At 50.3% G+C, this 20,285-nt stretch overlaps 9 protein-coding genes across 9 annotated transcripts; 5 read left to right on the forward strand and 4 right to left on the reverse strand.

The window, feature by feature from the left end:
- Positions 1 to 365: 365 nt before the first annotated feature.
- Positions 366 to 1,532, forward strand: RPP1 (ribonuclease P subunit p30 family protein; the record flags this gene model as incomplete). Its single annotated transcript, XM_046093088.1, has 2 exons — positions 366 to 555; positions 658 to 1,532. The coding sequence occupies 2 exons, from the start codon at positions 366 to 368 to the stop codon at positions 1,530 to 1,532; spliced, it is 1,065 nt and encodes a 354-aa protein (XP_045949066.1).
- Positions 1,533 to 2,280: 748 nt separating this feature from the next.
- Positions 2,281 to 5,731, reverse strand: LDX57_011343 (uncharacterized protein). Its single transcript, XM_046093089.1, has 2 exons — positions 3,530 to 5,731; positions 2,281 to 3,453 (listed from the first exon to the last, which is right to left on the reverse strand). Exons 1-2 carry the CDS (start codon positions 5,041 to 5,043, stop codon positions 2,931 to 2,933), a joined length of 2,037 nt encoding a protein of 678 aa, XP_045949067.1. The 5' UTR covers positions 5,044 to 5,731; the 3' UTR covers positions 2,281 to 2,930.
- Positions 5,732 to 5,844: 113 nt separating this feature from the next.
- Positions 5,845 to 7,861, reverse strand: LDX57_011344 (uncharacterized protein). Its single transcript, XM_046093090.1, has 2 exons — positions 7,162 to 7,861; positions 5,845 to 7,109 (listed from the first exon to the last, which is right to left on the reverse strand). Exons 1-2 carry the CDS (start codon positions 7,415 to 7,417, stop codon positions 6,094 to 6,096), a joined length of 1,272 nt encoding a protein of 423 aa, XP_045949068.1. The 5' UTR covers positions 7,418 to 7,861; the 3' UTR covers positions 5,845 to 6,093.
- A 714-nt stretch (positions 7,862 to 8,575) lies between these two features.
- Positions 8,576 to 9,424, forward strand: LDX57_011345 (sulfotransferase family protein; the record flags this gene model as incomplete). The annotated part of the gene is made up of 2 exons (XM_046093091.1): positions 8,576 to 8,919; positions 8,995 to 9,424. 2 exons carry the CDS (start codon positions 8,576 to 8,578, stop codon positions 9,422 to 9,424), a joined length of 774 nt encoding a protein of 257 aa, XP_045949069.1.
- Positions 9,425 to 9,934: 510 nt separating this feature from the next.
- LDX57_011346 (uncharacterized protein) lies at positions 9,935 to 11,222 on the forward strand (the record flags this gene model as incomplete). The annotated part of the gene is made up of 5 exons (XM_046093092.1): positions 9,935 to 10,182; positions 10,240 to 10,562; positions 10,621 to 10,922; positions 10,978 to 11,143; positions 11,203 to 11,222. The coding sequence occupies 5 exons, from the start codon at positions 9,935 to 9,937 to the stop codon at positions 11,220 to 11,222; spliced, it is 1,059 nt and encodes a 352-aa protein (XP_045949070.1).
- A 1,535-nt stretch (positions 11,223 to 12,757) lies between these two features.
- LDX57_011347 (uncharacterized protein) lies at positions 12,758 to 13,246 on the forward strand (the record flags this gene model as incomplete). Its single annotated transcript, XM_046093093.1, has 2 exons — positions 12,758 to 12,848; positions 12,990 to 13,246. 2 exons carry the CDS (start codon positions 12,758 to 12,760, stop codon positions 13,244 to 13,246), a joined length of 348 nt encoding a protein of 115 aa, XP_045949071.1.
- A 397-nt stretch (positions 13,247 to 13,643) lies between these two features.
- Positions 13,644 to 15,689, reverse strand: LDX57_011348 (uncharacterized protein; the record flags this gene model as incomplete). The annotated part of the gene is made up of 8 exons (XM_046093094.1): positions 13,644 to 13,799; positions 13,884 to 14,074; positions 14,158 to 14,508; positions 14,595 to 14,815; positions 14,872 to 14,946; positions 15,000 to 15,321; positions 15,375 to 15,431; positions 15,485 to 15,689. The coding sequence occupies 8 exons, from the start codon at positions 15,687 to 15,689 to the stop codon at positions 13,644 to 13,646; spliced, it is 1,578 nt and encodes a 525-aa protein (XP_045949072.1).
- A 434-nt stretch (positions 15,690 to 16,123) lies between these two features.
- On the reverse strand, positions 16,124 to 17,543 carry LDX57_011349 (BNR repeat-containing protein; the record flags this gene model as incomplete). The annotated part of the gene is made up of 2 exons (XM_046093095.1): positions 17,030 to 17,543; positions 16,124 to 16,940 (listed from the first exon to the last, which is right to left on the reverse strand). The coding sequence occupies exons 1-2, from the start codon at positions 17,530 to 17,532 to the stop codon at positions 16,124 to 16,126; spliced, it is 1,320 nt and encodes a 439-aa protein (XP_045949073.1). The 5' UTR covers positions 17,533 to 17,543.
- Positions 17,544 to 18,064: 521 nt separating this feature from the next.
- On the forward strand, positions 18,065 to 20,029 carry LDX57_011350 (glycosyl hydrolase family 79 C-terminal domain-containing protein; the record flags this gene model as incomplete). The annotated part of the gene is made up of 8 exons (XM_046093096.1): positions 18,065 to 18,189; positions 18,236 to 18,355; positions 18,409 to 18,548; positions 18,608 to 18,715; positions 18,760 to 19,131; positions 19,185 to 19,276; positions 19,332 to 19,365; positions 19,419 to 20,029. The coding sequence occupies 8 exons, from the start codon at positions 18,065 to 18,067 to the stop codon at positions 19,856 to 19,858; spliced, it is 1,431 nt and encodes a 476-aa protein (XP_045949074.1). The 3' UTR covers positions 19,859 to 20,029.
- Between the last annotated feature and the right edge of the window lie 256 nt (positions 20,030 to 20,285).

The raw sequence follows: 20,285 nt of genomic DNA on the forward strand, positions 1-20,285 counted from the left end.
TGATGGCGGCCGGAAAGCAGGCTTAGGGTCAGCCCACAATCGGATATCGAAGATAAAATGCGGCGGGGTAGAGAGGGGGCAGGGAAGGCTGGCAAGAAGGAAAAGAGAGTCGCGACAGTAGAATTGAGGCCGAGAGGACAGACAACAACAGCTGCAAAACCAGGAGCAGGTAAGCTCGTCCAAACGGTGCAGCCGTGCTATCGCCCTGGGGTATTGATGGGGACGAGAGATGTCTATTAGGCGATGATCAGAATGGATAAGAGCGTTTCGCTCCGCCTTTGCGGTCACGGGACTCGGGCGGATGAGGTGCTGCCCTGATGCGGTTAGACTGTACTCGGCGCGGAGAAACTCATTGATGCGCCGGGATGATTTTCTACTTGCCTTTCTCGGAGCTTCAGATCGTTCGAAAAGACAAGCAGATCGACTCGGCTCGCAAGGACTCTAAAAGCGCGTTCCCGGCGGCTTTTAATATAGCCAAGATGTTTTATGACCTCAATGTTCCATACAGCCCCGATGATCCCGAGATCTCGCCTACCTTAAGCTTTCTTGCAGAACGTACGTCATGCCTTTATTTCTGGCACACGACCCGACTACCGCGGGGGTGATTTGCATGCACTATGCTGGCCACATGAAGAACTAACCTGACCTACTAATCAGTCGGTTACACAACCGTCGCTCTCTCGCAGACCGTTACCGGAAAGCTCCCTTCGAATCCTACTCCCCCGCCTGTTCCCAAGAACGTTCCCGAGGGCCTGACGCTGCTCAACCGCTTGAACCTGACCCTCTCCGACCCCGCACAGAATCAACGCCTGGCCAGTCTCTCTCAAGTGTATGATCTCGTTGCGCTGCGACCCACCAATGAGAAGGCGCTACTGAACGCGTGCACCAACCTTGAATGCGATGTGATATCTGTGGACTTCTCGGTTCGACAACCGTACCATTTTAAGTTCAAAATGCTCTCTGCCGCTATCGCACGTGGTATACGGATTGAAATTTGCTACGGCCCTGGCGTCACAGGAAGCGGCACCGATGCTCGACGCAACCTTATCGGCAATTCCATGTCATTGATCCGGGCTACACGCGGGAGGGGCATCATCATCTCCAGTGAAGCTAGGAGAGCTTTGGGCGTACGGGCACCGTGGGATGTGATCAACCTCGCTTGTGTTTGGGGGCTGTCACAGGAGCGTGGGAAAGAAGCCATCTGCGAGGAAGCCAGGAAAGTGACCGCTCTAGCCAAACTGAAGCGGACCAGCTGGCGCGGCATTGTCGACGTTGTGGACGGGGGGCAAAAACCCAAGCCCAAATCCGACACCCCAGTAATCGGTCAGAAGAAAGCCGCGTCCAAACCCAAAAACAACACCGAGGGACATGGTAACGCGGACAGTTTGAAAAGGAAGGCATCCGTCGGGTCCGAGACGGTTGAGGCGGAGAAGCCCCTTTCCAAGCGTGAGATAAAACGCAGGGCCACAAAAGCGCGATTGAATGTGGTCAGTGGAGACAGTAGTGACACGGGGGCAGCTGCCAAGGGTTAATCGGGAAACGATACAACCTCTGCGGTATATCAATTTACAGAGCTTTGGGCAGCCTTGGGCTTTGGGTCTCCACCGACATGCAGTGGTCGGCAACGCTGAACCTGGGAGGCGCTACACGAGGCTCTCGTTTATGCGATATGTCTTGAAGCGTCTCACCCGGCCCCATGAGCCCAATTGAGACTGGTTGTCCCGTGGTCTGGGCGGAGACTCAGTCCAACAATCTGGCCAGAGTCACCGTGTCAGCAAGAGTCATGTCCAGCACAAGCCGTGTCGAAGATGTCATTCGGAAGTCAAACCAAAAGCTGGAATGAGGCAAATGATCCTTCAAAGGAACAATCATGCCATCCATATACCTAGGCATTGGACAGAGTCCTCGGGATATCATTTGAGACAGGCACAAAAATGAAATGGAACCTTGATAGATGAGGGTTACATCCAGACAAACGAGGGGCCATCTGACAGCCAACGGGTCGGTAGGCAACCGAGGATCTTAGGACGATCGTGGCCCGATAGGGCTGAGCAAGTCGAATCTTTACTTTTAGCTTCAATACTGAGACATAAATAAAGAATTGAAAAGGTGGCACACGGGAGAGCGGGAAGTTCCAAGCTTTATCAGTGGTCGCGAGGTCTAGTCAATCCCGACTCAGCCCTAGTTAATCAAGTCTTTGTCCTGTACATCCACGAATAGTAAATCAATATCCTAAATAATGAAGACAAAACAATAGCCAGGCACAATCTATCTATTTGTGAAGAATCTTTTCCACACTTCATGCAATGATCAAGGAAACTGGTCATGTGTTGATCTAAAGCCCGGGTGACTCAAAATATATGTTGTCAGGCGGATAGGTACTGCTACTTTGAACTTCCACGCCATTTATCACCTGGAACCTTCAGTTTGGAGAAGAAATGAATCGAAATCTATCATTTTGAACTGCATGATTTAAATAAATCGACTAGATCATCTCATTAATAGCCCTGATTAAACTAAGTATCTGATTAAGGTTTCCATAAGTCCTTCACCTGAATTAACATGCACGTGCATTGTATCTCGTGGGGTAGCAACTTCGTTTCTGGATTTGGTACAAAGGGGTATGATCAGAAAAGAAGCAATCCTAGATAATGACAAAAGTGGAAATAAGGGAACAAATTGTAAGAAGAGGGGGAAGAAAAAGAAGGAGATATGGGGATGCGATACAGTAAGATAGAAGAAGAAAAGAAGAAAACCCAGTATATGCAGGAGCAGTCATGCCCTAGGAGACTTTTGACATCAAAAGAAAAAAAAAACCCACAAAATAGCAGAAGAGAAGAAACCATTTATAGAAACGCCAAGGTGAGATTTGTAAAAAATACACACTGGTACACACCCATACATGTGAAGAAAGGAAGTAAGAGTGGAAATCAGGAGCTTTCTAGTTCAACAAGAACCTTCAAATCTCCGTCCATCCAGTCGACGTTGCCAGCGGATAAGAGAGCAATCGTCCATTCACCGTCATTGTGCACGGGTGTGAGTCCTTCAGGAAGAAAGACCTTGAACTTCCAATGAACAGAGGAGTTCCAATTACCTGCGTTGGGATCTAAGGCGGATTCAGAGGGAATACCTGGTAACTCTCCAGGGAAGCGACGGGCAATGAGTTGTTTGAGAGTCTCGAGATCTGGAGTTTGTCCCGCGGGCAAGTCAAGACGAGGAAGGACACGTTTTCCTTCTTGCAGGATATTGACGCGAATCGAAAGAGGAGCCTGAGGGCCGGTCGTTCCAGAGTGCTCGTTGTTTGCGACTCCAGCCATGGGAGGGAAGTTGGGTGGCGGGAGGGGTTGAGGCTGAGGGACTGGTGCTTGATGATTGCCAGTAGGATGTTCCGATTGCTTGCCACCTAAGCTGTCGCGAATAACGCGTGAAACATCACGCGTGATGCTGCTTGCACTATAGGAAAAGCCATGTCAGTATACCACATCTCGTATGCAAAAGCAGGATAGGATATATGGGAGGTGAAGCGTACAATTCATTTCTGGCAGGCTGATTCTGACTGCCGCCAATTCGCCATCGCAAATCAGACGTAGTGTTCGCATCCAGTATACGACTGACATTCTCATCCTCACATGAGGTTGGACAGTCACAGTCACCGTTGTGGATGACTTGATAGTGGCTGTCAACAGCCGCCACTAGGCCGCGCCAATCTGGTTGCTGAAGGCCGGAAAGATACCACAGATTGTCGAGCTCATAATTCTGATTGTACAGGTCGTATGCTTTAGAGATCTCATTCCAGTCTGTCGTGTATCCATCGAGGAATAGATCTGTTAATCCCAAGTCTACTTGCTGTGAGGTGGATCCCACGGGTTGCGTTGCCGACATTGGGGCCTGTGTGGATGTGTATCCCTCGGGAAGATGAGATTGCGTATGCATCTGCAATTGTTCTTCCACAGGGAATCGAGGAGGACTGGCGCTATTAAAGTTCTGAATACTATCCTCCGTCTTCCGTCGCCTGCGCTCTTCCGTCCCACCTTTTCGCGTCTCGACAGCATATTGCCGTTGACGTTCATTAGTGACCATTCGCCTCAACAAAGGTATGACCAGAGAGATAATCTTCTGTTGGTCACGAGGCCATATGTAAGTTCTTGGACCCATGTCCTCGTTGACAACATTTTCACCAAAGAATCGCTCGCCATGGCCCTCGGACTCCAGAAAATGGCGCACACAGTTCCATAGCCTTAGTTTGACCATCTCCGTGTCGCCTCTTCCGCGCTGTCCGACGCATTCCCGTCGCTCTGGATGTGCGTCGTCAAGCATATATCCTTTGGCTGCGGCTTGTAGGTGTAGGAAATTCTCGGGCGAGAGCTCTAAGGAGGTGAAAAGTTTGGACATCGGTGGCCGGGTATACTTTTTGTTGCTCGATGGTTGGCGGAAAAGAGCTGCAGCGGAATGGAGACCGACGGCGCGAGCATCCGACAGCGATTGAGGCGGCGCGGCTCGAATATCCAGGTTATCTCCGCCGTAACTATGAGGATGATGGTGATGTGACTGCTGACCATGCCCACCAGATGCGCCAATGCCAGCTCCAGATGCTGCTAATGCCGGGTCTAAAGTCTCATCGCCTCTTTTCCTCTTCTTCGACACAGTTCGGGACAACCCCGAAGATTGGCCCTGGTCGTTCGAGGCACCTGACCCCGGCACTCGCAAATGCCTCCCACTTCCCATGCCGGTCCCAAAGCCCGTATCTCCAAACCCCTCGTCGTCGATATGAATTTCAGGCCCATACCCATCCAAATGGTGCTGATGCCCTGTTGCACCAGCTGCCGCGGCGACTGCAGCTGCGGCCGCCCACTCTGACACGTCCTGACCGGCTGCGGCGGTTGCCGCCTCCACGAGCCCAGCCAGTTGATTCTCGTTCGGCGCATATCCACTTGTCGGGAGGTTCGAATTGGGATCGATCCCAGTAGTTGGGGCCGTCTGATTTTGGGGGAACTCGGAAGCCGACGTTGTCGGAGGGTGATTTTGAGCAGACGTGGACGTCATGGTCGCGATCTAGGAGACGCGGTGGTGTCGTTGGTAGCTTGACGACCGGATATATCGATTGGCGCGACTATAGATGAGCTTTGGTTGTTTGAAGGCGACTGACAGAGAGGAGCGCGTGCCTGTTCGAGAAGTAGATATCCTAATGGGGCCGCGGAGGAAGCTTAGTATGGAGTAGGGAGTTTCAAAAAGTTGAACCAGTCACAATTGCGATAGGTGCTTTAAGCAACGCAATTCTTAATAAGAACACGGGAATATCCAGCGTTTTAAGCGCCACGGCCCGTGGAGAAATGGTCATAGATAGCTTTTACCGGAGTCGCGCGTTTCTCGAAGCCCTTGTCCCCTTGCTAGGCCGCAGACAAGACGCAGCTTCTTAGTCGGCCGAATGATTCGAACAAGAAACGCGACGCTCAAACCCGTGGCGCAAAGGAGCCGACACGAAGAGGGAAGCTAAGCGCCTCCGAAAGCCTGTCGAGGTCGAGTCGCGCAAGTCGCGATAAGTCGATCAATCCAATAGTTTGATATGACGCTGTTTGCGTCGTTTGAAGAATGGACAGACAGTGCAAACTTTAGCAAGGCCAGTCCGCACGTGATCAGCTAGCGTGACTGAGTCATCCGTGCTCCACGCTTTCCTAATCAGGAAACCACGTTGCTTTCTTTTTCTTTTCTACGGCATCATTCACCAACTTTCACATTAATCGCTGTAATTGTGCTTATCAACCAATTACTCTCAAAGGCAATCACTTTAATAAGCTCAAGAAACTCCTTACCTTTCCAGCCATGTGGATAGGAGGGGCACAAGGGCTGCCGTTACCTCTGATCATCTAGGATTTAAATACATGCATGGAGAACTAAGTGAGTATCGAACTAGTCTAATATGCTTTGGCTCAAGGTAGCTTCTCTCTAAATGAACTTGTGTATCGATCCGAATCGCGATTCAGCCAGCACTAAGCAGATGCCACGCATACTTTCGGCTTGAATTTGACCCGCATTCTCATTCCATCTACCGGTTTTAGAGTTATCTCTCGGGTCTGTTGTGCACTCTGTTAGCATCTACAGAATCAAAATATCAGGCGAATCATCGAAACCCACATCATAAAGCTCAGAGAGCACCTTGTACTGTCCGTTGCAGTCCAAAACCGGCTCACCATTTCGCGCATAATCAGTCACCCCAAGGCCTACTTTAGAGAAATCATATCGTCGCACGATGCAGGCTAAGATGACACGCGCTTCAATATTAGCCAACTCTTGACCAATACAACTCCTGGGGCCACGCTCAAATGGACGCCAAGCAGTGGGTGGAAAGGAGCCCGTTTCTCCCTTGTTCAACCAGCGCTCTGGTACGAAATCGTCACTGGATTCACCATAGATGAGAGGATCGCGTTGGATCAGAGAAAGGCAGTTATACATGATGATGCCGTCAATGCAATGCTCTTGACCATCCGCTAGTCGAACAAATTCCGCGGATCCGGGAGCGGCCATCCGTGCAGTTGCACCTGGTGGATGCAGCCGGAGCGTCTCTTTGATGATTGCAGAAAGATACGACATTTGTCCAAGGGCAATGGCACCTTGAGACATCAGCTTCTGGCGGATGGTATCAGGACCAGCATCGGACCCGAAGATTTTGTCGAGCTCTGCGTTCAGAGCCCGGAGGGCATGTGGAGTACGGCTCAGTTCGTACGTCGCCCATTGCAGTAAGGTACTCGTGGTATCTTGTCCTGCGAAGAGGAAAACCTTGACTTGGTCACATGTCGACTCTAAGATGTCAGACGTTAACCTCTCGGTTCCTCGCAGGCTGAGTCCGACGATGGTATTTGAAATCCTATCCGTCTCACTGGTCAGAGGGTTGCCGTGGGAGTCGAAGAATTTCTCTTCGATATATGTTTTGATCAGAGGATTCAGTTCTGCAGAAAGGGCTTGCCGATGCCGTTTGACCCGTGGACTAACCCAAAAAATGGAGTCATCATCCTGATTGTAACTTGACAGAAGCTTCCAGTAAAGATGTCCTATTTCGCTTTGTCTGGCCATATCTAACTCATTGTTCAGATCGACCCCCAAAGTCACCGCACCTGAATGGCATAGCGTTAGCTTGTACTCGATGAACAGAACGCTAAGACGTACATATGATTTCGTATGTGACAGAATTGCACAGATTCCCGAATTTGAGTTCTTCGCCAGACTGAGCGTGGCGGTCGAGATTGTCCATAAATCTCCAGACTCTGTCCAGTATAACCGGCAGCAAGCCGATGAGATGAGGAAAGGCAAACCCAGGATTGAACCTTTTACGAAGCATCTTCCACTCCATTTCCTCGCGCGTAATGATTGCACCTTCACCAAGTATCTCTGTAAAGCGCTGCATGGTCGGCGATTTCCCCATCCCATATGGAAATTGCTTTGACGGTTGAACGCAATGCTCGGCAACTTCATGATTGGCTATCACGCATAAGACGCGTTCAGCTGGCCGAAGATCCAATATGAATGCGGACGGCTTTCCCAATTTCTCCCAGATCCTTGCGAGTGCGGCGTCTGTTTGGCTTAGATTAGCGTTTCGTCTGAACCAATGGGAGTATTATCTGACATACCACTATGTGCACCTGGAGGACACTCTTGAATAGCCTGATGCATTACTTTCATGTGACCCCAGAGAAGGGAAGGCTGTGGCTGTGGCCAGGATGCATGCTGTTTAAAGCGATAATAATAAACTCGAGCATAAAGATAGACACCCAAGAAGGGAAAGACGAGACAGAGGATCGAAACGATTATTGGCGAATAGCCAGAGGCTTCGAATATGAGAGACATAGCTCCAGGCCTTGAATGTTCCCACCAATCTCAGAGTAAAGAGACTGTCACCAGGCGGCAGATTGAGTAGAAAGTATGATGGAAATTTATGTGGGAAAAAAGAGATGAGCCGGAATAGGAGCTATCAGATGACCCAATGAGGTTATACAAACAAGCGGAATCACCCGCTACAAGACCACCCCCCCACGCCCTCTACAAAGAATCAGTGTAAACATGGAAAAAGAAAAGACCATACCTGAACTCCGCACTATCACTAATAGGGATCTATGGCTTACGCCCCTTGCATCATTATGCGGGACCGACCTAAACATGAGGCGGTGAATGTGAGTTGGAATGCACTTCTGCACCCCCCTTTATTTCGATGTGCAGCTCCCTCTGATCTGGATATAGCGATCCTGCTATGCTTAATCAACCATAGTCTCTTGTGGACATGTCACAAATGGATAGTTCTACCCTCTCAAAGGACAATGTGGAGGGGAAGGTCCTTGGCAGTGTGCGTTGTCCCCATTAAAACACCAGAGCCACTGGATTGACCTGGATTTATAGGATCCGGGCACGAGCAAAAAAGAAGGGACTGCACCGATGGAAGTTCTCAATCTCTCCATGTCCCGTACTGGCACAATGTGTGAGTAGTTCCCACTTCAAGCCTTAGGAAAATCAAAACTGCCGGACTATGAACGCCACAACTCTACATAAGATTCATGGAATAACTGACCGAATACCTCCAACCCTAGCAATGCAAAAAGCACTTGGAATCCTCGGGATCAACTGCTACCATGGAGCGAACATGTACCTTTCCGCACCTGGTGATTTCAAGCTATGGCTTCAATTAATCCGAGCCAAATTCTCCGACAAAGAAAATGACATGTCACATCATCAGCGGCAAAATTGGGATCGCATTCTTGGCAGCTTCAACGCCGTGTCTGATATTCCATGTATCGCTTTCGCAGAGGAGTTGCATGAAGCTTATCCAGACGCCAAGGTGATCCTAGTCTCGCGCGACTTGGAGTCATGGAGGCAGAGCTTCACGAGAATTGTGGGGACTGTAATGAATGACAGAAAGATGGTATGGCTAGCATGGTAAGTCAGACAGACTGCACTTCAGCATTAGAGTCGCCTTCCGTGTTGTTATCACTCCTAATGTATGCCATCTAGGGTTGACCGCTGGCGATTTGGCCCGTTCAGGCAGGTCTTAAAATCGTCAATAGGAGGACTCTTTGGCGGTACCTCGACGAAGCATCTCAATGACAACGCGATAAAAGTGTATCTGGAACATTATGACCATGTCAGGAGAATCACGCCGCCCGAGCAACTGCTGGAATATGAATTGGGCAGTGGCTGGGAGCCACTATGCGAGTTCCTAGGAAAGCCAGTTCCAGACGAACCGTTTCCACAAATTAACGACCGCGAGTCGCTGGAGAAATCATTCCACGAAGGGTTGCGTATCGAGGTTCTCAAATGGCTGGGGATTGTTGCTGCCACTGTTGGTGGATCGGCTTTGCTGGTCTGGAGAGGAGGCGATTTATTTGATATGGCCCTCGCACGCATCCGTTCATCAGCCCAACATATCGGGTATGTGATCTGAATCGGCATGAGTGCTTTACTTTTTCCCATTTGTTTCCTCCCTATGCGAATAGTATATCTGGCTGGACTTGACCTGTACGTAGTCTGATGTTTCAAACCAAATTGATTGTATGGCAGTTTCAGAGTTTGAATTTGCATTGTTTGCCGTCAACCAAGAGTATGTCTCCAAGTTTGAGTAAACTAGGTAGCTTCTTGCGATCGTTGAACACAAGCCTCAACATGGTTAGTGAGATCTGGTGGCTCAGGCAAGTGAGTACAATGGTCATTGCGGTTGGGTCGTAGGCAGGCACCTCGCCGATCGAAGCAGAACCTCGTGTCCGTATCTCATATAGACTCTCAAACGCAGTAGACAAATCTAAAAGTAAACACAACCAAAGTGACTGCCACACGCCAGGCGTCACTATGATGAGTCACCATTCTCATCGATAACTTCACTAGTTAACTAGTTGTTTTACTCTCATCGCCTGCATTCTTCACTCTTCCTATGTCAAAATCTTCCAACCCGCGCATAATGGCTGGACTGATTCAATGGGCCACAAAAGCGCTACGCAGGGCCCCGTCCCCTCCCATTTGTTTCCCCACCAGCGGCTTCGAAACTGTTCGCCGTTCAGATGTTCTTGAGGAGGAACGATTTGAGCAGTTCAACCAAGGGCAATATTACCCCGCTAACATTGGCGACGTGCTGAGCTCGAGATACCAGATCATTGGCAAACTTGGTTTTGGGACTACCTCTACAGCATGGCTCGCTCACGATCTCAAGTAAGTTAAGGCAGATCTACTCCTTTTCTCTCAACACCGACCAGCTAACATGACCAGAGGTCATCAATATGTGACACTCAAAATCTACACGCGCGAAGAAGGTAACCAGGAAGAATTTCAGATCTATAAGCATCTAAATCAGGGGAGTCCATGGCACCCTGGCCGTGCTCACATAGGGAAAACACTCGACATCTTTAGGATTCCCCGTTTGGGCGGCGACCATTCGTGTCTTGTTCAGAAACCAATGTGGGAGAGCTTCAGGGATCTTTTATATCGTAATCCCAGCCATCGATTGACCGAAGACCTACTCAAAGCTGGACTTATGCAGATCTTTCTTGCACTAGACTATCTGCACACTGAATGCAAACTTGTTCACACCGGTGAGACGTGTCCGTCTGGTTCTGCCAAGCAGCGTTGCCCTAACATGTATTTTGATAGACATCAAAAGCGATAACATCCTCCAAGACATAGAAGATACGTCTATCCTAGAAAGCTTTACCCAAGCTGAACTGAAGAACCCCTCACCCCGCAAAATAGTCAACGGTTTGCCGGTGTATGCTTCACGATGTTTCGACTTGCCAAAAGTATTTGGCCAAGTAGTGTTGAGTGATTTTGGCTCTGCCGTGCAGGGAGATGAGAAGAGGAATCATGATGCACAGCCAAACGTTTATAGATCGCCGGAAGTGATGTTGAAAACTGATTGGAGTTACTCAGTCGACATGTGGAATGTCGGTGTTATGGTATGCTCTGGCTGTCTACTCCCAATATCATCTACTAACGAGTCGGGTGTAATAGGTGTGGGATCTGTTCGAGGGCAGGCACCTTTTCTATGGAAATGACCCTGATGGCAAAGGGTATTCGACCCGGGCGCATCTTGCCGAAGTCATCAGTATTCTTGGGCCGCCCCCTTTAGATATGCTCCAGCGTGGAAAGCGAAGCCATGAGTTCTTTACCAATGATGGTAAGTATTTGTTTCTCGATATATGGACTTTGCAATGGCTAAAAAGAGCGTCGTTACAGGGAACTGGAAGCAGACATAGAGATCCCCACAGGGGTTAGCCTAGAACTGTCGGAAGAGTTCCTTGAAGGAAGAAATAAGGAACTGTTTATGAGTTTCATGAGAGGAATGCTTCAGTGGCGACCTGAAGACAGAAAGACAGCAAAAGATCTACTCCAGGATCCATGGCTGAATGATCAGACAGAGTAGGTTGAGTGTTTCATTGCCTTGTCATGGTCTCAACGGGAACGGAGTATGCATCCTTCCACTCAACGAAGTTCATCATGCCAAAAGTACGTTTGCGGCCATATCCAAGAGGCCTATCCTATTAAAAACTTCCATCAGTCTTCAAAGGAGGAACGCCAGGCTGCCCCAATCACGTGCATCCACGGGACTAGGTGGTGTGATGTGGCTTCGACCACAGAGGACAAGCGGGTCTTGGCGCCGACGAAACCTGCCATTCCCGCGCGGAGCAGCCGTTTTCTCTCTTCACCTCCCCTCTCAGAGCCACAGCGCGCAATTCATCAGGATGCCTCTCCTTCAGTTACCCAATGAAATACTCATCTTAATTGCCAAAAAATTATGCTGTCGCCAGGACATCACGTCATTCATGACCACAAATCGTCATATGTACAACCTGCTAAAGGACTTATTTCAATTATACGATATCCCCGAGGAGCGTCATGCCTCGATTCTTTCTTGCGCGGCAAGCAGTGGAAAGGTATCAATCGTGTCAAGTATGTTGAAAGACATGCTGGCGGCGCGCATTAAAGACCACTCGCTCTCAGACCAACCCTACTATAGGCCTATGGACCCCACGGCTACGTTCACTGAAAAAGAACTGATGATTATTGGCCAGTTTCGAATGCTCCGCAGGGGGAACAAACTGTGGCGGTCTGGGTACGAAGCGGACGACATTCTCCTAATTCAGGATGCTCTCAACGATGCAGTGATCCATGGCCAAATGGAGGTTGTCCAACTGCTCATTGAATCAAATGTCGATGTGAACTTTACCTATAGGAGGTTTACTCCGTTATATCTCGCCGTTGCGAATGACCGTGAGGAGCTTGTGGATATCCTACTTGTAGGGGGGGCCAAATGCAAATTCGGTCTATGCCCTCTTAGAATAGCGTGCCAAAAGGGCCAACGCGGCATGGTCCGGTGTCTCCTAAAAGATGGGGAGTGCTCTCATCTAACCATTGTTGCAAGTGAAGCAATGCGGAAAAACGACGTATCTGTGATACGCCTTCTGGAAGGTCTTGGGGTCAATATGGAACGGTATAGCCCTGCTGCCAAGGAAGTCGCCGCGAAGAAAAACAGGAAGTATTTGGGCCAGCGGTTGGCGGAAGTTACGGACAGTAGTGACAGTTTGGGGCACCGGGTACAAGACATGTCTGCAGTGTGTCCTCCCAACCCTCCCGGAGACCATAGACAATTATATCACCATCCAGACCACGAAAAACGAAGCATTGCGTTTGAACCCACAGCCTCGCGCGGCACAGAGCTTAAGCTCCACTTAGCTCCACATAACTCAGACTCGCCCCCGGGATCAACCAGGCGCCAGGCCCCTGTCTCAAGATGTCAACCCCCAAAACTACCGCCATCATTGTTCACGGAGCCTACTTCCTTCCCTCGGCCTCGGATGCTTTCAATGACCAGCTATCCCAGCGTGGGTTTGCAGTGCTATGTCCCCGCCTTCCCACCTGCGGCGATCTTCGGCCCCCACGGGCACTATAGGCCGGCCTTGCGGCCGTACGAGCAGCAGCGACGGAGTTGATCACAGCCAACAACCACACAATTCTCTTCTTAGCTCACTCCTATGGCGGCATCGTGGCCTCGGAAGCTACCTCCCCAGACCTATACAGCGACGCCAGCAAGACAAGTTCCAAAGGGATTTCGTCCATCATCTATATACCCGCCTGGCTTGTCCCACCTGGGTCCTCGGTGCCGTTCGTGATCGAAAAGTACGGATTTAAGTGCCAGGTCGATCTCGGCGTTAACGAAGACGGCACCGTTTTCGCGAAGAACGCACCGCACTCGTTCTACAATGACATTCATGCGGAGTAAGCAGAGAGCTTAGCAAAGGACAACGTGACGCACAAATACGGTGCTGCGATGGGAGAAATGACGCATGCTCCGTGGAAGGATACCCGCTGCATGTATGTGCATTGCTTGAAGGAGCTGGTGATCATGACGGGGCTGCAGAAGAGCATGGTTAACGATGTGTTGGAGAGTGGAGGACAAGTGGTGACGATGGAGATGGATTCAGGGCATTGTCCGTTTCTCAGTAGGGCAGACGAATTGATTGATCTTGTCGTGGGTGTCGCAGAGAATAGCCCATGAGATAACATAACGCGCCATAATATACAACTTACAAATACTAGACCTCAAGACGCAATGCTATTCAGATTAGAATCACCCTAAGCTCACACAACTAACCACTAACAGCGAACCATTCCATCCTTCACCCCCTCGCAACTTCAATCTCCCTCGTCTCCACCTTCTCCTCTCCTCCCCTCTTCTCATCCAAAAACTCCTCCGCCACAGGATTAACATGACCCACGACAGCATCCCTCCCATCAAAGAGCAGCGCAATCTGCTCCAGACTCGGCCCTTTGGTCTACACAAATCAGCAAGAGAATTCCACCTTGTCTTAAGACCTGTAGAAGATCGACCACGGAAGGAAAGAGGGTTGTGCACTCACCTCAATGAAAAACAAATACACCACGACAAACTGCACGATAATCCACCCCACATAGAAGAAATAATACTTCCACGCAAACGCATCGATCCCGATGGGATTCACATACGTGTTAAACGCGCCCGTTGCGCCGGTCACGAGCCAGAAGAGCGCAATGCCCTTGGATCGCATCGAGTAGGGGAGGATCTCAACCACTGTACGCGGTCAGCATATCCCATTTAACCAAGATGCGCCAGACAGGAAAACCATGGACAGCGGGGCAGGAAGAAGAACATACCATATAACATCATCGCCCCCGTCCAACCCAGATTATGCACACCACTGTACAGATAAATAAACGCGACAGTGGCATACGAGGCAGGCTGACTCCCCGTCTCGACGTAGACGCCCGTGCAGGCCGTGATCAACGCAAAGACGAGCCAGATCAGCGCCATGGACCAGAGCAACAGCGGACGACGACCCACCCGGCCGGGGAGAAAGGCGAAGGCGAGAGAGCAGGCGAAGCTGAACATTTGGCTGGTGGCGGTGATGAGCGTCGTTTCGATTTCTTTGGTGATGCCGGCGGATTTTAACATGCTGCCGAGGTAGTAGCTGACGAGGCCGTTGCCGGACCATTGTTTGCAGACTCCTGTGGATGGTTGTGTGTTGGGTTAGGTATTGTCGATGTGGTGTTGATGTGCATGTGTGAAAGGGAATTGATGGAGTGTCACCTACCGCACCAGACAAGAATGAATGATCGCCAGCGATTACCGCGTGTGTTGACCAGCGTGCTCCACGAGGTCTTGTTGGCCACGATCTCGAGCTCGATGGTTTCTTTCATTTCCTGGAACTCGAACTGGACGACGGGATCATCGGGGTCGCCGTTGCCGTGGTACTTCACAAGGATTTGGAGAGCTGCGTCTTCGCGGCCTTTACTAATGAGCCAACGGGGGGATCTGTTTCCGTTAGAGATGCTTGCCCTCTCAACCTACTTAGAAAACGGATATCTTACTCAGGGAGAACGAAGGATCCGATGACTTGAATCACCGACGGAAGAGCCTGGAAGACCGTTGGGATTCGCCATGCCCTGTACATTTTGGTCAATATACCGCAAGCGACATCTCATTGATTGAGACTGACCATGCATTTGGCATCCGAAAAGATCCAAATGTTACCCAGGCCGAGAGAATAGCACCCGCGCTATAGGTCGTATTCGACATAGCCGTGGCCGTCGCTCGGTGATCAGGATAGGCCAGCTCTCCCATCCACACGGGCCCGATGGCAGCGACAACGACGCCACCGAGACCAAGAAGCAGCCGACCAGCGATGAACAGACCAGCGTTCGAAGCTCCCGTTGCGAGACCAGTTCCCGCGAGACAGAGAAGGGCGCCGAAGAGCAGACACCACCGTCGACCGAGCCTGTCTGAGATTGTGGAGATGAATACCACGCCGACGATGTTTCCTGCTGCTTTTAGAACCAGATTAGGTAGATCAGAGTTGTATTGGATAGCTTACCGATCCAGTACATGGCGCTCATAGCGCCGAGGAGACTCCCGTGAGGGTGGTTGAAATCTGGTTGGATTAGAGGCTGAGTCGATATCAAGAGTAAAGAGAAGGTAGTATACCATTCTGCCAAACCTTCAACTGCTGAACATTATTGATCAACGATGCATCGTAGCCCTGGGTAAACTCGCTGAACATGAGAAAGAAAAGCAAAAAGTTCAATTTGCGGAGACCGGCATCTTTCCACCACGGCCCTTCCTTGTTAGTTGTCAGCGTGGTGTTCTCCAGCGCTCTTCGATCGACCTTTTTCTCTGCCATGGCGGGCATGATGGGCCGTTTCTGGAATTGGCGGACGTGGTTTAGAGAAATGAAGAAGATGCACCTTCAGTTGGGTGCATGTCCCTTTATCATGGCCAGACCATCGGTGAGAGCGACGATCGTTCATCAAGGGCAGACCAAAGTACCACCACTCCCAAAGCCGGGGTAATGTGGGGTATAGAGGGATCCCTACGTCCAAAGCCATTCGGGCCAGTATAATCCGAGGCTAATGATCAACCAGACATGGATGTTTGGGAGACTGATCGACCTCGATTCCTGTTGGTGGAAAATCCTAGCTAGGGCTGATGTGGCTATTCAGCGGGAAAATGAGCACGATTGAAGAATTTGGCTTTCTTGGATAAGAACTGTATTTAGTGGATGTGCGATATGATGTACAGAGCTTGCCAAGGCGCAAATATGACTGATTTTGGCATTACAATGATTCACAATCTAGCTAGGTCATCCACGTTGAACTGCAAAACGGCAATTTTTCTCTCCGTGGGGAGTTTCTCCAGCAGGATGAATATAGACAGTATCCCGAACTGTAGGAAAGCTTCTTCATCTACCAGAGGCTCTCCAACGTACCCTTCCTCTTTCCATAGAATCTCAAAATCTCGCTCTGAGGACTGCATGTCTCCCTTAATTCGAGCGATGATCAATTCATGCGCCGTATTTGACGGAAGGACAAGATACACCGCATTTGTCCGTCCACAATAAACTACCTTCCCTCTAGGCCCCGTAGCAGTCGGAAAGACACTTGGAATCTCATAGATTGACCATCCACCCGTCCTTGGCTCACGATAATAATGAACCCACTTCTCCTGGCCGCTGGTATTCTCCCGGTTTAGGACATGAACACCGCCATGGACATCAACATACTGAGCTTCTTGGTTCATGATCCCGCTATCTCGCGGGATATCTTTCACTCGAAGTCTAGTATCCTGAGAGCCCAAGCCAGTTGCATTGTCGGTGGACAGCGATGTCACTAACCCCCCATTCGAACTGACCCAGGTAACCCCATCATCAGGGCTGTACGAGTGATAGAGGCCCTCATTATTTTCGGGCCCATTTGGCCCAGCTTGTGCTTTATGCGCTGTAGATGTCTGGTCATGCGAGCCTTCATAGTCGATGAAATGGCGGTTTGTCCAGGTGACATGGAGATTGTTGCTTTCTGGATGATATGACACTCCATTCGGGTATGGATTGCACTTATGCCCTACTAAGTAGGCACCGAGGGGCGTGAACTTCGCGGTCTGGTGGCTGTAGCGATGAAGTATGTCTGAGCCAGCTCCAGCTCTAGTTTTGCTTCTATCAATGCATATTCACCGGCTGGGTAGATGTGAACCTACTTTCCAATCCGACATTCAAAATAAATATCATCACCGGCTGGGATAAAACGGGGATACGTGACATCTTTCAGAGAGTTGGGACCTTGACCTGGGAGGTGGCTTTGAATGGGGCTGAAATAGCCTGCTATCCAGCTCGATTCATCTGTGTCGGTGGCGAGACCGGGTCGAGAGATGCGATATTTGAGTATATCGCAGTGATGGTCGAATGAAAGATGGATTGTTGCATCTCCGGCACAGATCCCGATTGAGATCGTATTATGTCCATCGTCTGTGGTTTGCTCGTAGTCTTCGAAGATGAGATATTGCCAGGAGGAGGTATGGATGGCTCGTCGAGCAAGGGTGACGCGCCGTGCGGCCGAGTGTGGTCGAGACACAGACGTGTAGAAGGCTGCATACTGCCATCCATTGAATGTGGTGATGGCGGACTGCTGGTAAGCGCATGCGTTCAGCCGATGGGTGGTATTGGGGTCATCTCCTAGGATGTGAATCGTTGGGGAGGCCATGTTGAAGGTGGAAGTATCATCATCCCATGTGATTTACAGAACAATGGCCGTAGGGTGGAATGTCGCGAACTCGGGCAATTCATCTATTTGCCACATATCAGACCCAGGGTATTCCTATATTTTTCTCGATTTCCTAAAGTAATGTTTGGTGGAATAACTTTGCATCTTTGCGTCGGACTCTCCGCATCCCCCGCCGGTCGATCCCCGCTTGATCGTCGGCGCTAGACAGTCCACCTCGACTGATGGGATATAGGTTTCGCCTGTAGACAAACAAGATCTGTAGAAGAGATTCCTGCTCGTTCATTGGTATAGACAGGATCTCGGTCTCTGATGACGTCGGTGAACCTGTTAGAATGTCAAAGTCAAACGAGAATGTCTCGGCCTTTGACTAGCCGACAGAGAGAATGGTTCTCCCCATACTCTGATAATTACGAACCATGCGGGGTTCGAGGCTGTAGACACTTTATAAATAGTGCGGGCTATATCAGCAGGAAATTGTGATGCCGAATCAGTCAGACCAACAGTATTCAGTATGCGTTCCTTCAGGAATCCCTTGCTCTTCATAGCTGCCAAATGGGCCAACGGTCTCACCTTCGAAATACCCTCATCCCTTCCTGCGGGTGCAAATAAGATCGACCCGACTCCAGTTGGGGTTTCGTAGGTAAAACCGGAAAGTAGTCAAGTTTAACCACTGACGGATTAGGATTGAATTCTTCGCCTTCCCGGATTATATCGAAAAACTCCCACTGACAACTTCATGCCTCGCCACTCTCGAAGGCGTACTGGGAGCAAAACCTCCGATCCGGATTGGGGGGACGACGCAGTGAGAATGCCTCACATCTTTGATTCCTTTCTCCTACATACTTACCTTACAAGGGATCGTGCGTTATATGACGCTTCTCTGCAGACAGCAGTGAACTACACGGTTGCTTCGCCCGACGATGCACCCGAGTCGCTTACTTTCGGGGACCGATTCATGGAGTTGGCAGGCTCGTATGAGGGCAAGGTTACCATCGGTATTTATCATCCAGAAATTCATTCAACGAGAAGTTCGAACACTGACGAGTCGCTGTAGGGCTGAACCGACGCCTGGATGACGTCGACAACACCATAGCAGCGGCCAAGGTAGTCAAGTCCGAAGTGACCAACTTGTATGCGATTGAGTTGGGAAACGAACCAAACTGTAAGGTCAACTATATCAATTCTGCACAGATACTAAGGTGCCAGTCTTCAAATCAAGTGACCCTATCGCCCACGGAGAATCCTGGACTGCCGCAGCGGACGCCGCATCACAGGTCTCCTGGCAGGCATCCGTAAGTGAAGGTCTGGGCAACGAGGAATCCTTCGTCCAGGCCGGTGTCTTCTTCGATACTGAGTCATTTACAGCGGAGAACCTTGCAGCTAAAGAGGAAGAAACCGGTTCAACGGGATACGTGCGCTCGTTCTGCCATCACTTCTACCCACAGTCCTCCTCGAATGCCAACCTGAGTCGATTAATCGACCACGCGGATATTGTGGATGGGGTCGCTAGCTTTGATTCCCAGGTCGCGGCAGCGCAGCAGTTAAATCTCGATTTCATCATGGGCGAGACCAACTCAGGTGAGCTATGTTTTATTTTATTTTATCGATAACGCTGACACTCGGATCTTTAGCCACGCAAGGAGGCGGCGGCATCAGCCCGACATACGGCGCAGGACTTTGGATTCTAGACTACATTATGCAGTCCACCATGAAAGGAATCCAGGTTGGTTTCCCGACACTATACCTTCCTAGCTGTCAGACATACTTACCCCACATAGCAACTCTTCTTCCACCAAGGCACGATCGGAAACTGTAAGTCGTCCCGCCTTCTACCCACGAATCAGACGGTTAAACATAGAAAATAGGCCAATACTGTTGGTGGCAGGACTCGGTGAACGCCCCGTTCTACGGGGCTTACACCGCGGCCTTGGCGCTGTCTGGCGCATCGCAGATCACTCAGCTCGACGACGGAGATAGTCGCTATGCCGGATACGCGATCTACGACACGGACGGCACCCCCACCCGCATCCTGCTGTACAATTCGGACTACCATACGTCCGGAACACGTAGCAGCATCACAGTCACCTTGACTGGACTATTGTCGGACTCGAGTGTGTCGGCCAAGCGACTGACGGCGGCCGCAGCGACAGTTGTCGGGCGGGAAGGAATCAGCATTGGGGGCCGGAGCTTTGGCGACGGAACCTGTGAGCTAGCGGGAGAGGAGGATGACGAAACGATCGCGGTGAAAAGTGGTCGGGCTGAAGTTGAAGTGCGAGCGTCCGAGGCGTTGCTGATTTACTTGTAGGATTTTATTCTTCTTTATTATTGTTGACGAAAGCGGGAGATCAGATAAGATCCAAGCCGGGAAAGACGGGTAAATCGGAAGCAACATCCACGTGACCGTGGTTTCGGATCGCCTTCAAGAAAATCAAAGATTGAATTAATAAAAAGAATGACGATGGGCGGTGGAGCCCTGACCACATCGTGAGAAACTAATGGAATCCCACATTGGTTCACGAATCAGATTGCATGGTCTGTCGGCCGCCGCGACCGACGGCGGAATCCCGGGCGCTCGTTAGGGCTGCTTGGTAAGGCCCCAAGGCCGCGAAGGCCGAGCGGAGTTAAGAGTCGGAATAGGCCGAGAGTCGCATCCGATCGCAGACTTTTTGATTCTTATTTGTCTGATCTCATTGCGTTGATTCCGCTTTGGTTTCCTCTCGTTTCTTCTTCTG

This window comes from Aspergillus melleus, assembly GCF_016097325.1.
Source record: "Aspergillus melleus strain CBS 546.65 chromosome Unknown contig7, whole genome shotgun sequence".
Classification (NCBI taxonomy): Eukaryota; Fungi; Ascomycota; class Eurotiomycetes; order Eurotiales; family Aspergillaceae; genus Aspergillus; species Aspergillus melleus.

What these genes read in the sequence shown, in the direction of transcription:
- LDX57_011343 (XM_046093089.1), bottom strand. Translation starts at nt 5,043, where the DNA reads ATGACGTCCACGTCTGCTCAAAATCACCCTCCGACAACGTCGGCTTCC. An exon ending in CAGCCTGCCAGAAATGAATT is followed by an intron (nt 3,454 to 3,529) that starts GTACGCTTCACC and finishes CTTTTCCTATAG; the next exon opens with TGCAAGCAGCATCACGCGTG.
- LDX57_011344 (XM_046093090.1), bottom strand. Translation starts at nt 7,417, where the DNA reads ATGGGGAAATCGCCGACCATGCAGCGCTTTACAGAGATACTTGGTGAA. An exon ending in TGTCACATACGAAATCATAT is followed by an intron (nt 7,110 to 7,161) that starts GTACGTCTTAGC and finishes TATGCCATTCAG; the next exon opens with GTGCGGTGACTTTGGGGGTC.